This window comes from Varanus komodoensis, unplaced genomic scaffold, assembly GCF_004798865.1.
Source record: "Varanus komodoensis strain SLA01 unplaced genomic scaffold, ASM479886v1 scaffold4, whole genome shotgun sequence".
NCBI lineage: Eukaryota > Metazoa > Chordata > Lepidosauria > Squamata > Varanidae > Varanus > Varanus komodoensis.
Genome location: NW_025335941.1, coordinates 33,118,830 through 33,135,604, shown reverse-complemented (window position 1 = coordinate 33,135,604; position 16,775 = coordinate 33,118,830). Strand labels below are relative to the sequence as shown.

General features: G+C 38.7%; 1 protein-coding gene across 9 annotated transcripts in view; it reads left to right on the top strand.

Annotated features, from left to right (window-relative positions):
• The window catches only part of BBX (BBX high mobility group box domain containing), a 144,427-nt gene extending 131,843 nt beyond the window's left edge, over positions 1 to 12,584 (top strand). For all 9 annotated transcript variants that reach the window (XM_044442675.1, XM_044442674.1, XM_044442671.1 and 6 more), the window contains one exon: positions 5,451 to 12,584. In XM_044442675.1, coding sequence (XP_044298610.1) covers positions 5,451 to 5,538 — 88 coding nt within the window. In that variant the 3' untranslated portion in view covers positions 5,539 to 12,584. The remainder of the gene's footprint in view (positions 1 to 5,450) is intronic.
• Positions 12,585 to 16,775: the final 4,191 nt, after the last annotated feature.

The following is a 16,775-nucleotide window of genomic DNA, read 5'->3' as shown; positions in this document are numbered from 1 at the left end:
TCATTGTCTGGAACTGGAAGTCTCTTGGAGCCATCCCTTGATTTAAATCAAGTTTTTGGCTTTCTGAAGTATATGAAGTTGCAACCCAGGGAATACTTTACATTTCTCTTCTGCCGAGCCCAGACGTTCATGATAAAAAGCTGTTATTACCCTTTTTATCATATCATTTTTAAAAAGATTAACAAGTTCTTCTGGCTGCATCTGAAGACAGAGTGTGACTCATTAGAGCTAATACTCAGAAAGGGGAAAGAGGATTTGTCACAAAGCTAAGTACAGTCAAAAAGCAACTCTGTGGTGAACAAAAAGAGGACGCCTTCATCTTTTTTCACTACAATGGATGAAACTTGCATTCATTTCTGTAGATCAGAAGCCATTTCTGATCAATAGCACGTTTCCTTCGCCCCCTGGTTTTAGGAAGACAGTTCTGTTGCTACAAATTATTTGTGCGGGTGGCGGGAGGAAACCTACCAGCAGTGGCACAACACACTGCATGTGTCAGAGCACACCTTTGACTTTCCCTTTAAGAAAATTCTAAATAATATTGACTGGCCTCTTCTAATGCATAAGATCAGCCTTCCCCAGCCTTGTTCCTGCCAGACACGTCTGGACTGCAACACCCAGAATTCCCAGTCAATGGCCCTGCTGGATGGGAATTCTGGGAATTGCAGTCCAAATACCCATGAAGGCCACCAGGTTGGGGAAGACTGCATTAGCTCCTCACTGCTGTTTGAAGCACACACAGAATATCCTTATGTCCCTCATGCTTCTCCATTCACACACCAATCTCTGTGCTGACTTTCTTAGGATCTTTTCACATTTTTTTAAAAAATATTATTTTAAAGCATATGTAACAAAAATCAATTTGTTACATGGTTGTCTGCATATACTGGTGGCAGGAAGGCCAGTCATCCCAGTCAGCCAATTGTGCTTCTTATAAAGTTATTTTTTTCATGAGGAGGGGGGTTGGTGGTAGAGTGCGATGTCTGTAATTATAGTGCCCATAATTCTGAAAATATGGCCTTCATGTACTTTTAAATGCAGTCTTCAACTTTGTACATTGGATCATGCTCATGTAGCATAGTCTGCTATTGTTTATTGCAATGCATTCCCAATGTCAAACATGCTGTGTCTTCTCTTCTTACAGTGTAGATATATAGATTAGGTAATCTGTAATTGTGCTATAAATGCCTAATTGCTAAAATGAGAGGTGCTGAAGCTGTAGTCTACTTGGAGACCAGTCTTCTGGCCTGGAAGCCTATCTTCTTAAACCCAGTAATGGCAGTAGTTGCTAAGTGGTAAGATGAAGGCATGATGCTCAAAAAAAGCAATCTTGTTACTTATACCTTTAAGTCTTTCAGCTTTGAGTCCTGTCATGAAAAGATTTCTTAGGGTTAGGCTCTCGTGACTCCTAGCACAAATTAGGCCTCAGTGGTCTGACCCCAGGATAACTAAAGGAACAACAATAGTGGCTGTGCTGCAGTGGCTGCCAAGATCCAAAATATGGTGGCTGACCCACTAGATCCAGAGTCTTCTGCACAGTAGTACTGACCTTGCAAAAATTTTCATCGTATGAGCAGCTCATAGCAGGTTTTAGAGCATGTATGACATAGAGCAGATAGCACAGTTTCACTGAAATCAGCTGGAGTTGTTGGCTCTACCCATTGATTTTCTAGAAGCAGAAAGCTGGAAGTGGCTATTTAGGTCATCCAGTCAAACCCCCTGCTCAGTGCTGGAACTCAGTTTAAAGCAGTTGGTTCCATTTCCTTATTGCTCTGACCATTAGGATGTTATCCTTGATGTGCGACCAAAGTCTGCCTTCTTATCATTTCAACTAGTCATCTTGTGTCTTGCTGCCCTGCAAGATAGTCAGAAGGTCTATCTGTTGTGAGCCGTTCTGAGACGAAAAGTGATTGGATGGGCTAGAAATATCCCAAATAAATAAATAAATAAATTCCTAGCCTTCTTCTGCCAAAGTAAATAAATGGGTGGGCTAGAAATATTCCAAATAAATAAATAAATAAGGTCATAGCCTTCTTCTGTATGGCAACCTTTTAGGTACTAAAAATGCCATTATCTCATGCTTATCTTCTCAAGGTTAAAGAAAACCATTCCTTCGGTCTTTCCCCAGAGGATTTAATTTGTTTCCCTGATCATCTTTGTTTCCCTTTCCTGAACTTATTGCAATTTATCTGCATCCCTCTTAATGTGTGGTGTTCAGAATTGAATACACTATTCAAGATGACAGCTGACCTGTGCAGAGTAAAATGGAATTACTGCTTTGTATGATTTTTAAACCATTGTTCTATTGGCATAACCTAAAATTGCATATCCCATTTTGTCAGCGACATCACATTCATACTCAGTTGCTGATCAACTATGGCTCTGATGTCCTTTCACATATACCATTGCCAATCCAGGAATATCCAATCTTACAGTTGTACATTTGGTTTCTTTTTTCAAAATGAAGAATTTCACTTGTCTGTGTTAAATTTCATTTTGTTATTTTTCTGTCAAGTTTTCTTACCAGTCAAGTTCATTTTAATGTTGTTTCATGTTGTCTGTGGTATTTGCTATCCCATCCAGTGTTAAATCATGTACCTGTCATCTGTCTTCATCTGGTTTGATGAGGAGCCATTGACAAACACTTTTAAGTGCAGCTGTGGCTCTGCTTAATAGTACAGCCACCCAGCCCATATTTAACTCTCTTCACCATATTATGGGAAACTTGGTTGAATGTTTGCTGAAGTCCAGCTAGATCATGTCAACAGTGTTTCCATGGTCAGCTACCCAGTCAAAGAATGAAGTAAGATTATTGTGACAGTTCTTGAAAAATCCATGCTGACTTCCAAGGGATAACTGTATGAGTACCAAGGTGCCTAATGGACTGAGTGTTTTATAATCTGCTCTAGAATTTTGTCATGTATTGATGTCAGACTGATTGGTCTGTCATTCTCCAGATTTTACTTTTTGGAAATGGAAAGCACATTTGTCATCCTTTCACACTCCATACCTCACCCATTCTCCTGGATTTCTCAAAGGTAATAAATAGAGGTTCTGAACATCCATCTTCTGACTCCTTCAGTATCCTAGGAGGCTATTCATCTGGTCTGGGGACTTGATCTCATTTAAGGTGCCTTGATATTCCCTGACCATCTCTCTGTTAACCTCAAGTTGAATTCCCACACCTTTAGGTTGATTGACACATATGCTAAATAGGGTACAGATCCTTTTTTGATCTAAAACAAGGCTAAAGCAGGTTCCTCTATTTCTTCATCACCAATCAGCATTTTATCATCTTCACTAAGCAACTGATGTACCATTACTTTTGTCTTTTTTTAAATTTTTAGTATATCTGAAGAATTCCCCTTTTGTTATTCTTAGCATCCTTCATGATTCTAAGCCCATTCTGAGCAATGCTGGGCTATTTGCCTATGCCACTCTTTCATGACCTGTCCTTCCTTATTCACTGAATATATCTCCTCTTGATTTACAGAACATCACTAAGCTTTTTGTGTGAGCACACTGCCTTCTTCCATTGTCTTCTTTTTTTTCCTCTTCATTGAAATTGCTTTTAATTATGGGTATCTCCTATTTAAGGAACTATTCCTTCTGATTTTCTCTTTCTCCTTGAGTTTCTTATTATGGAATCCTACTTACCATAGTTCTGAGTTTAATAAGTTTTCCTGTAGTTTTCCTTCAAATCAAGTTCAAACATTGCATGGGCACATTCCCACAAAGTACCAGCTGCTTTCACATTGACTAACTCTTCCATATTGGTCAGAATTAAATCAAGGACAGCTGATCTCTTTGTTCCTGTGCCCCCTGAAGAAAAATGTTGTCAGCAAGGCAAATCAGGAATTTCCTGGAGAGAGCATGCATGGCAGAGTTTGTTCCCAACAAGTTAATTTAATTCCTTAATTGCTATTATTACTTCTTGCTTCCTTGAAATGGCTGCAAAGTTTGCTTTTATAAAGCATCATCCACATCTTCTTGGTTGGGTTTGGGTAGTTGGTGGTAGATTCCAACTACACTAATGTTTTTAGTCTTCTATTTATTTTAGTTCAGATGCTTTTAGCTGGGCCACATGCTCATTCAGTTGAACTATGTAGTTATGCATATTCATAACTGCTCTCCACTTTCTATGATTTCTGTGCTTTTAGAACAATTTATATCTTTCAATTGCTTGATTGCATTTGTGGGAGGGATTCCACTATTACGTGTATACTATTAGTTCATATTTACTTTCTTGAATCAAGCAAGCTTGTCCTGTTTATTTCCATACACTGTCTACTAATATAAAGATATGAAAGTCATGAACTTTATGCTCCAGTGACCCCAGTGCATTTTTGTTAAGAGGTTTAACAGGTTCTGCTGCAGCTGCTCTCCTATTTCCCAAAACAGTGTGTGAACCCTCATCTCTGCGTTTCTGCTCCAACCATTTAGTTTAAAGCTTTCCTGATTAAACATGTCATTCTTTGGACAAGTACATTCTTCCCAATCTTCATGAGGTGCAATCCATACCATGCCACCAGTGCTTCATCCAAATAGTGTAAGCCCAGTGTCTCCCAGTGATACTGTCTTCATAAGCAGTTTATTAACCCGTGGTCTTCTTTCCCTTTTTCATTCTCTTCCATGGACTGAAAGTAGGAATGAAAAGACACTTAAGTTTCAAGCATTGTAGACTAGTGTGATGCAACCATAGCTGTGCTTTGTAGTATCATTTGCTCCCACAAGGATGAACAGGAGACAACTATTGGTGAACTTGATGAGGGTCAGCAGCTGTTCTAGCACATACCTAATTTGTACACCTGGAAAGCAACATACTTGTTGAGCCAACAGGTCTGGTCAGTGTACTCCCCATTATATTTTTGCCGTAGGAAGTCACCAACCATGACCACCCTTCTGTTCCTTTTGCTGCCAGGAACAGTTTCATTTCCTCTGTTATGGAAGGCTCCAGCTTTTTGCTTCCAGTCTTGCTGAAGAATCTACAGCACATTTGCTATAAATTCTTCAAGGCACAGAGTCACTCCCTTCTTCAAGAGCCATTTCATAGCTCCTGTGGTGCCTAGTGCCTTTGAGTCTATTCCTTCTAAATGTCACTGTCATCCATGCAGGTGGTTCTTCCTTTTGACTGTTCCTGCTCTTGTTTCTGAACAAAACTCATAGTTAATTTACAGCACACCTTGTGTTCTGTCAATGAATTCTTCATCATCTGTTATGCATTACAGTGTGGCCACTCTGAGCTTAATGATATTTTAAATCTGACATGCTGTATTATACTTTAATATGAGTTGTTTTGTGATGGAGATGTGTTTCTTTGCTGTTTTATTGTTACCATTTTCACCATCACCATAATTCTCTACTGTAATTAAGCCCTGTACATAGATCCACAGTCATAATTGTTCTGAAATTAATTCAGAGCTAACATTCTTTCTCTTATTCCATTGCAGGAATCAGAGGACAGCGCCTCTCCCATGTGATGGACAGCCAAAAGAAATGTCTCAGGCTCCAGTGCTTATTTCCTGCGCTGACCAGTGACGCTCTACCCTATTGTAAAACTTTGTGCTTTACCTAATATCCTAGCCTTGTCTTTACCAATGGATGCTAGTCAGTCCATGTGATGGAGGAACCCATAGACTGAAAATGAGTGGTTCGTGTTCATTGTGGCACAGATTTCACTTATAGTTTGGGCAAGGTCCTCTCCAGTTTGGGGCCCAGAATCTACTATAAGGGTGATGTTATTTCTCTGTTAAGGAACAGAAATGAAAAGATCCTGGAGCTTTGCTTTCTGTTGAAGGTTTTTAAAGTGGTAAATGCATAGTTACATGGAAGAGCCAGACTTTACTGTAGCTCACACAGCATCTGCTCTGTCAACCAGAGTATGGAAAGTAGTTTCGTATAATAACTAGCTACTCTAAACAAAAATACAGAAGAGGAGTTGGGGGAAAGATACTGACGCACTGCACTAGTTACTAGATATTCTTAGTCTTTTTTGTACATGAAGATTTAAGTTCTAAGATGGTTTATATAATAGGTTATGCCTACATTTATATTTTAGAGTGAATTTAAGAACTCGTTTGGAGAATCCAAGAAAGCATGGGCAGGTGTACCATTGTTAGTGGTGTGTGTGGCCTTTTGGCCCAGACGTTCTGCACTTTTTTGTATTTGCCACCAGGGTGGTAGAGTTTATTGGCAAAATATGTTGACAGGCTTTATTTTGCTTGGTTTTTTAAAAAAAATATTAAAGGTAGAATAATGAGAATGATTTGCATTTAAAGCAAAGATCTGGCATATTGAGAAGAACAATACTACAGATAACTGATTTGTCTTTCAAACCTTGGAAGTTCATTTATTTTTGGATAGAAGTCTAAAATGCCTATGTGGAAACTAAAGCAGTAAAACGGGGAGAAAATACTATTAATATGTTGTTCAGAAGTGACCTTAGTATTACTTCACACTTTCAAAAAAAGTTTTCAATTGACATGCACACTGATGTACATATTTTACATTTTACAGACACTGGAATTGTCATAAATGCTATGCACAGTCTAAATTGGCTTCATCTGTTGTATGAAGTGCCAGTGCTAGGTTGGGCTGGAAGAGTGCTGAGGGTTGCCTAAGTAAGTGATGGCTGAGAAGTAATGTTGCAGAATTTAGGCTGTCAAACCATTTTCCAGTTCATTTTCTTTGTCTTTCTTCTGTATTGTTTCTTACTCCCATGCACACATCTCATGCCAGAGCAGAGTCCAGCTTTTTAACATTAACCTGCTTCTTCACCATGTCCTTATGCCGATAGGCTATCATCCATCAAAGCATGCATGGAGCAGTCATGGGCTGCATATGCACCAGCCCCTCCAAAAAGTTAAGAAGCCTTTGATCTGCTGCTTGATCATGAGCAGCTGTTCAGCAGGAATTTAGCTTTTGGGGAAATGCTTCAGGCACGTAGCCACAGCTGTTGGATCAGGGAGTGGAACTGCGCACACAACATGTGTTTGTGCAAATGCTTCCTCCTCTGGCTAGGGAGGCACAACCATGTAGCCTCACAACCATGTAGCCCCTGGCTGGATCGGGGCAACGTTGTTCCTATCGGCAAAAGATTAATTCTTACTAGAATTTGACATGAAGCTACACAGTCAATACAGGGTACTTCTTCCACAGCACAAGATGTTTCCCTACATATTTTGCATCATAGCACAAAGACTTAACCAAATGCTATTGACCAGACCCCAGCAATAATTTTCTATGAGTAGTCTTGTCTCTGGTGGAATTTTGTGATAGTGTTCAGTTCAGTGAGACCCCTTTTTTACTGACTAGGTCTCTGTATATGAGAGTTTACACAACTTTATCAGGCATTATTAATTTATACTTGACAGAATTGATAAAAGGATTGTGTTTTGGGGGGTTGTTTTTGCTTTTTGCTTTTGTTTTGTTTTGGTAATTGGATTTAATAGCCATATGAAAAGTGACTCTTAAAACTTGCTTGGCTTAGCCTTTAATTGTTGTAATCAAAACATGTCTTTCAGTGTCTGTGTCAGAAACAACTTCACCCAGATCACACGCATTGTAATAATTGACGGTAAATAAAAGGAAAGTGTCACTTCATCCCATATAAAAATCAGAGACTCCCTTAAAGATATAAATGAAAGTTACAAATGTTGAATAAGTGGAAGAAGGAAAAACACAACTTCAACTGGAAAGTTAAAATGCTGTTTAGAAAATTCAGGTAGAAGACTCTTCCACATGCCACTAGAGCATGTGATGCTATTTTAATAGTTCAATTTTGTTAACATTTTCTAAATTATTTTAACAAAACTAAATGCTGCCAACATGCCATATTGTCGGGCATCTACTGTGGTAGCTTGGGGAGTGTAAGGCTATGTACTAGCTATGGTTCAAAATCATAAGTAGCTGAAATCCAAATATCTTATGGTGCAGCCTCTTCATCTTGACAGTGGTACTAACATACAAATTCTATTGAACCCATTAGAATAGATGCTGTTTTGCTGGAGTACCACATTCTTCTGCCATTTCAAATTTCAATATTGTTCCTAAAATATTTCTTTATATGAATGGTACCTTTATAAAAGATGCATAAAATTAGCTTTTTTCTATGTCAATTAATACCTTGATTATCTTTCTTTCCTAAACCTTGTTGACTATCCCTTAGACAAGGGAATGGACTGGGTCAATTTACTGAATATGAGTGTTTTCTGATGCTTATAAACCTTTCTGTAGATATGCTTAATTTTTAAGCGATTAGGCACTGAGAGTAGCAGAAATCCTGCAAAGCTTTATAGATCATTAGGAGCATAATCCATTTGAAGTGCTCCTGCACAAGCCTCACTGGAATTTGCAGTACTGTGATTTTTACACAGCTCACATTCATTTTAGGTGATTTCTGCAGGAGAATCTCCAGATGAATTGTGCTCCATGGCTCGCTCGATCTTTCTTTCTTTCTTTCTTTCTTTCTTTCTTTCTTTCTTTCTTTCTCCCTTTCTTTCTCCCTTTCTTTTCCTTGGTTCTCTAAATGATGTCTCAGTAGAGAGATTTGCTGAATTTGTTAGAATGGGTATCCCTAATTTCACGTAGAAAGATTTGTTAGCATAATAGAAAAAAACCAATCCAACAATGTACTGTTTAATTGCTTATTTTTTAATTTCCATTATTTAAAAAATTGGATTTCTGTGGTATGTATTTTCGTATACCAGCAATGTCATCTATCACCTTATATCTATGAATTCATTTAGAGACAGAAATGTTGCACCTTAATTATTTCAAACAAACCAAAATACTATGTTCACTGCTTTGGTGTTTATTCTAATATTGTTGTATTATAGTTTACCAAACCCATTCTAACTTAGCAAAAGCTATTGGTATTTATACATTTTACAATATTCTCTAGATTTGAACCTGTGTACGTCTTTCTTTTTTACACAAATTTAAACATGATAAACAAATTATTCATACTTTCCTCGATGGTTTCTTAATGAAAGTGAGGATATGTTTTTCAAGTGTAAAATCTAGCACTGTCCCATTTTCTTTTTGTTTATTTATTTAGTGATCTTTGATATTTCATATAGTTTTGAGGTATACACATATTAGCTGATACTGCAAGCATAGAATCAGCTGGGAGAAGGATACTGTAATGTCATTTTCCTGTAATTGTGTTAGTACTGTATTAGAGGGAAGGGTGGGAGGGGATTTCTGCAAGTATTTAACATGTACATTTGAATTTGATTCTCCTGTTAGGGTGTTTTTCCAGATACAAGACCAAAACTGATGTAAAATCTTGTGGAGCTTATATCATGCTGTTGTGCTTATGACAGTATTTTTCCCTGGATTGTACTGTAATTCCAGAAATAGGATATATTTATTTAAGAAGATATAGTGTGCTTTTTTACTAATACAATATCCCAAAGTTATGAGCAAAGGAGTTTTTTCTCTGTTTCACTGTACAGCTTTCAACTCAGTCCATGGCTTTCAGAACTGACTTAAAATGTTGTGGATGTGGGAGAGGCGGCAGGAGGTACTAATCTCCAAGTTCTACCTTTCTACTTAGCAGTGTATGTCACTATTTTCCTAAATAGCATCAGTAGCAATAATGTAGCTGCTTGTCACTTGATAGTTGCTGGCTCCATATATTCTTTTGCAAATCCACAAGTGTTCATTTTGCTGCAACAAAGGGAACACAAATGAGAGCTATCCATCTACCATTTTTAAAAAATGCATATCTACCATTTAAAAAGATACCCCTACCTTAATGTTTTAAGTTTCAGCCAATCTTATTTTTAAAAATTTCACATTTAAATTATTACCTTCCCTCTGTACAAATATTGAGAAGAGGGGGAGATCTTACAGGCATGCTCACCACCCACAGAAGGAAGAGTAAAGAGAGAACATGAATTTGAACGCCTATGTACAGAAAGACTAGAGATGAATGCAGCGAAGGACATGTGCTTTATACTGCATTTCCAGGTCTCTAGGTGGTGTCCAGAGCTTCATATGCAACAATTTCTGGGAGTGAGGGGAGCCCACGTGCATGTGTACCATAATCATTCCGCATACAAACTCCTCACTGTAGATTTGGGGGCACTGCGGGATGAGGATATATTACATAGCAGTATTGTCTGATGTAATCAAGTGTGCGGTGACTACATTTGAAACAGCCTGTTTTCTGAATGAAGTTTTCTTAATCAGTCCTTCCATTGAAAATTTAACTCTTTCAGTATCATGACCATCTTAGTGACTTTTTTCAGGCATTCATTGGGGCCTGGGAGGGAGGGAATGCCAATTGAATCTACGCTTGGAATGTAGCATTAGAATAAAGCAAGAGTGTTCCACTTCAGTTAATGCAAATATAAGTTTTATGCTGAAGGAAATGACTAGGGAATTGGGTTGATCAAAAAGAAGAAGACTTGCCACATGCTTTCAGCGTGGCAAGAGAGTATTTCTTATTTTCAGAAGGATCAAAATGTGGGAAAGATACTGATTGTTGGGGTTGCCTTGTATTATTATGTATTTATGCCTCTCTGCTGCACTCTGTTCTACAACTAATTTTTAATAATGCTACCTCTATTAAAGGCTACTGTAGTTAACTTCCATTTGTTTTCAAGATTCCTCATGCAGTCTTTCCAAGTCAGTGGGTATCTATTTCAGATCTCACTGTTTTATTTTCTAACAACCGCAGTGTTGTAGAAGGAACAGTGTGAATCTCAAAGCAGCTATCCATATACTCATACCATTGCTATCTAATGAGTGTAGCGTTGATAGGATTTTTGTGAGGCATGAATCATTTTCCCTCTATAAGTTGGTGGTTGCTTTTAAAATGCTGCAATCTGATGAACATATGTGTGCACACGTGTGTGCGCGCACACCCAGAAACCCTGCACAGCTATTTCCTTTCCAGTAAGAAGAGAAATGCTCTACTGATGCAGAAAGGCATTGATCCCTGTACTGGGTACTTTTTTCTCATCAAGGATACAGCAGAGGCAGAATGCCACACACAGCTAGACTCTCTTCTGTTATGCTTTGGGCTCTGTCCAGAGCATATCAGATGATTACCACAGGAAATAATTGTTACTTGCTCCTTTTTCTACCGTGAGCTATACTTGCAGCACACAGTACAAAAAAGATGCACTAAAAGATGCTCTTTGTTTTCTGTTTTGTGGGGGGTTGCTAAATTGCAGACTCTTAAAATAATCTGTCATACTTGGACATTTTTTTCTTTGTACAAAGCAGCATCTGCAAATACCAAAACATAAGACATTTCATTAAGAAGGCAGCTGCAAACTATGGCAATGAGTAGTTTATGCTTCTCAGTTGTGCCCAAATCTCAAATATGCTCTAACATAATTGTTTGCAGAGTATCCACACTGTATTTTTTCCCAACTGCTTTGCTTCTAAATCTTTCAGGCAACCATTCAGACAGCAATGCTTCAATTCAGTAATGTTAAGTGATAAATTGTAAAGTAGTATACAAATGCTTTGCCTGTGCTCTCCTGAATAAAGATGAATAAGAACCTTAGTACACACTGGATTGTTAAACATGGACTAATGGTCTTCACCCTCATCCTGTTGTTCCAAAGATTTATTTTCAGTGATACTTAAATTACCTTTGGCAATCAAATAACCATCATCCACTTGCATGGGGCAGAGAGGGAAGTACAATTTATTTCTGAATCAATAAGTTATTTGGAATATCATGATTTCTAAGTAGAGACTCTGAACTGGTTCCAACACTGTCATTGTGCTGATGGAAACACTTCTATCAGCAGAACCAGGAAGGGGCTGAACCCCCAATCACCTTGGAAGCCTCCAAACTCTTTCTGGAGCCCCTCCAGAGCAGATGTGAGGGAAATGTGGAGAACTGTAGGGGGTGTGGAGGAAAAGTGTCTCATCACACTTCCATTAGTACAATCTCGGATTTAACACTGTCCTTTTAAACCAGCATATATGGAGAAACTGTTCATGCTTTAATCACTTATATCCTGCTTTTCTCCATTAAAGGTGGACCCAAAATTTCTGACATTTTAATTTTTTTAGGTTGTAAATCTAGACTTTATGTTGATAGGCAATAATCCACCTGGGAGTTTGCTTGCAGTGCCCATCTTGAAATGGGTACAGTTGTCTTCTTGTGCAATACTTACTGTGCTCCATTAAGTTTGTGCAGGGGACATTACCTGGATTGTGTGTCGAAGACTTAATTTTAATTTTAGATAATCCTAAGTTCTATGATCTTTGCTCATACAGTCTGACAGTATTTGCCATGTACCTAAGTCTTTTGTCTTACTGGTTTGCAGGTAATCACACTTGATTCTGATCTCAAACTTGTTTTATTTTTTCTTAAAACATTGGTGTTAAACATGTTTTTCATTTTCCCTTATCTAGTTCAACAGAGTTACTGCATTCTTAGCTTCATATAGTGCAGTTAATAACCACAATAAAGTTCTTACACACTTTATATCTAGCTTGATATGCAGCTATAGTAGAAGTACACATGTTAAGTCATGTGTATTCCATACTGGAAAAATGTGATTCTGCTTCTGAAAAAAATGTTTAATAAAATATATGGTTTTTTAAAAAGAGCTTTCATAAATGTTCACATTTATGTTCACATTTTCAGCTATCCATTGTTTACCAATAACTTTCTTTTCATCGCACAATGATTCAAAACACTCTGACTGTAAGGATCTTATTTTCTATATTTTAGGAGATCTGGGGCCACAGAACAGGGGCAGATAGTACACTCCTGTTGAAATCAGTTCAGTTAATTGCACTGAGATTTAGTGTCACCAACCTTTTTCTGGATTCTACCTACTGACACAGACAGCTGGTAAAATGTCAAAATCCTGTAGCCATGCTATATTACTGATAGGAAGCACAAATCAGTGTGACTGTCCATAACCCTCTGATCTTCACCATTGCAGGAAGAAGTTGCATAGGGGTGAAGGTGACTTCCATGTTTCTCCCACTCAGCAAAAGCCATAAAATCTTTTGACCCAGGTCATAAGGAAAGCAGGCTGAAACATGACCATGACACTGCATATGCCTCTCTCTTCTGACCTTAGAGTTGCAGTTGGTGCCTTTCTTTCCATGCTGGTTGCAAGGATGAGGGGCCCATCTCCAACCTCTGACTGTGTTCTCAGCTGGGACTCTGACCTTTCCTATGACCATCTCGACTCTTTCTTGTGGCCATGGCATTTCTCCTTTAGGCCCTGACTCAGATAAAGTGAGTCATGCCTAAGGTCCAGCCCATGGAAGCCATTTCCCTATGCTAGAAAGTATATGTATTTCAACTGTATGAACATAGACCGTTGTGTCAGTCCTTCCCACCTAACTAGGAGTCGGAGAGAAATGTGGGTGCCAATCATGTTGAAAACTCTCATGTAGCTGGCCCTATCCATGTGCTCTCATAAATTAAATTCAAGGGCAAAATGAGTCCCATACAGTTCAACTTACATGTGAAAGATGGCTGAAACCAATGGAGCAGGTTAGTCATCATCAGTTTTTAAGTTTCATGGTTTTTAATGGCAGTCAAAATTGGCTTAGGTAAACTAAACCTTTGTTCTTAGCTTAATATGTGGCAGGCAGAGCACAGTAATATTTAATGTCAAAACAATATTCTGGATTGGTTTGTTTTAAATGCACTTTCTGTCTGAGATGTTTCACTGCACATTAAACGCAAGCTCATTAACGGGTTATTCTTTCTATGCAGAATATCCCAGATTCAATCCCTAACACCTCCAGTTTGAGCTGGAAAAAATTCTGCCTGTAATCATAAAGAACTGCCAATCAGTATTAACAATATTGAGCTATTCAGACTGATGCAACATAAAACTGGTGTTTATGTTCTTAGGACCACATCTTTAGGAGAATAATAAACTATTAGAGCACTTTAATAATGTGTTAGTACTAAACACAGGAGTTATAGCTAATGCAACAGGAACTAGTGCTTCTGAAATCAATCTCAGATAAAAGTGAAAAACCTCATTTCTGAATAGAGGTCAGCAGAGCCTGCTGCACTTTCCAGACACTCACTGTAACTCCTAGCTACACACTGCTAGCATTGAGTTCTGCTACCACTTGGGTAGTGTAGGATACTGCCTCACATCTTTTAATTTGGACTTTGAAATTGTGGTTCTTTATTTCAAAGATACCAGCATCATAGAAGCCCTGAAGACTTCTGATGGGAGATGTTTAATGGGAAATATTATTTTCTCTGCAAAGGATCTGTCAGGGATCATATGCATGCAGGTCAATGGAGCAAAGGGATGTATGTGCACACTGCTCAGCATTCGGACTTACGCATGAAGAATGGAATGCTGGTGCTTTGCGCCCGGGCAAAAGTTTATTGAAAGTTCCACAAGCCTGTCTTCTCAATGCATTGTGCTCAAGTCAACAGTGCTCTTTCGATCAGATAGCTACAAATGTTCTAGTACTGATAGGCCAAGTCAGTAACATGCATCTTACTTCTGTGTCTTAATGTAGAGGGATGGCTCTAGATCAGTCACGGAGCACATGCTAAAGGTCCCAGATCTAATCCCTGGCATCTCCAGGCCAAGTTTGGGAAAGCTCCTGTTTGAAGACTGTTGAGCTGCTTCCCTTCAGCAAGAACAAGGTTGATTTAAGTGGACCAATGGTCTGACCTAGTACACAGCCATTTCTTCTTCCGTTGCCTTGAATGACTGCATTTACATAGACCAATGGAGTTAGGTCACAGTATAGCCCACCCCTCTATCAAACTGATTTAAAATTAGTGGTGTTCTCTGCTCTTACAATTACTCAAAGAAGAGTTTCAGAATTTTTGCAGATCGCCGAACTAGTCAAGATGAACTTGTTGAGGTGAATCCATACTTGTGTTTTCTTCATATGCTGTCTTAGCAAGAAGTCCTTTGTGTTGACAGAAGCTGTATGCTTTGCCAAAAGTGATTCATTGAACACAGTAGACCACTTTGGAGCACTTAAGAGTGTGGACTGAGTTTGCAGTGGAAGCGAAGGGGTTCCAGCCAAGCCAGGACGAAGTATGGCCCAATTGTACTTGTTCGATTAGGCTGCACACTGATCACACGAAGGGAGTAATCACTACTGAAAACATAGTGGGAGTTGCTCCTGAGCAAACTGATGAAATAAGGTTAAAGTGTACAAAACTGCCAATTTATTTTCAATTAGATTTAGGCATTTCATAATCCCAGAACCAGCTTGTTCAGGATCATGTATGAAGGTTCACCCCTATTTTTGGTGCACACACTTCATCACAGTGTCTAATTTATTATAAGAGGTAAGGATGCAAATATGCAAAGCTTCCACATGTCTGATTTTCTTTCCGTATAGTGAAGATTTTATGCTCAACACCATATGCACCAAGAGTTATGTCAGGTTTTTTGTTTGATTTTTTAAAAATAAAAATAGCCTGTGATTCAGAAAAGAAGCATCTTGAATGTGTGGCAAATTAAATTTAAAATGCATCTAATTGTATCAATAGCACACCTCTTAGTAGCATGATAAGATACACAGAGATGTGCATTCAAATCCATATTTTAATGTGCATTGAATTCAAAGTACTACAGTACAGATGGTCTACATTCATTCTTGTATATGCATGTGTGTTCAGTTTATGCTTGAAGTGCCAAATCTAGTAAACAGCATATATGTGCAAACATAACTCTCCATTACTGGGTTGGGAACCAAGTCATTAGTTCAAAAGACTATGGTTCATACCGAACTGAGACAAGTACAGTATAAGTCATGTTATTACTGAGTACTGCAATTGCAGAGGAAAATCCAATTTCTTGCATCTGATTTCAACAACAACATTGGGAAACAGATTTAATCAGTTTAGGTCCAAATTTTGGTGTCATATCTAAATACCCCCATATAATTCCATGCATTTCTAGATTGCTCGAGTCCAAATCTGGGACTGCCAAGGGGAGAAAGAACGTGATACTAACTATGAGTTTATTGTTAAAGAGTTAGTTAAAAAAAATCTTTTTCCAAGAAAATCTGGTCTCTGAAACTGCTCTCATCAATTGACATAAATAGGAACTGGCAACTGCCACCTTAGCCTCCATTTTGGTTTGCAGAGTTACTTTTGGAGTGGGAAATCTAACCCTGTACCCTGACAGTTGATAGCAGCAACTCAGCCTGATCTTTCTACCATAGGATAGCAGTGATTACCATGCAACTTCTGATGTGAAACTTGCAAATGCTGTAAGGTCAGTCACCCTTAGCACTGTAGAAATAGGCAGCTGAAAATCCTCTTATCTGAATCCCTGCTTTGATACAGGCTCCCTTGTAAGTGAATGCTGCTAAGGTCAGCCTATGATATCAAGGCCAGAGAGGGTCACAAGCTGAGGAAGAACAAGTGACACATATCAAAGCAGACATGAGAAACACCCCCCAGTTGCCTGCCTCAGGCAGTCACACTGAAGAGCATGTGGATTTCTCCTGCCTTGGATACCATCCACAAGCAGGGAGTCGGCATGATTATTGAGAAGCAAGCCCCAGTTCACACTAAAGTGCCCAGAAGCACTTTGGATAACTGTTAACCACATGGCTTTCACCATTCTTTTCTACCAAAACACATGGGAAAGTGGAGCCCTCAAATAAAGATTTGGCTATTCTTTTTCTAGGAGATGCAATGGCGCAGTGGGTTAAACTGTTGAGCTGGTTGTTTGAAAGGTCGACAGTTCGAATCCGCACAGGGTGAGCTCCTGTGCTTCGTCCCAGCTCCTGCCAACCTTACAGTTTGAAAGCACAGAACTGCAAGTAGTTAAAAA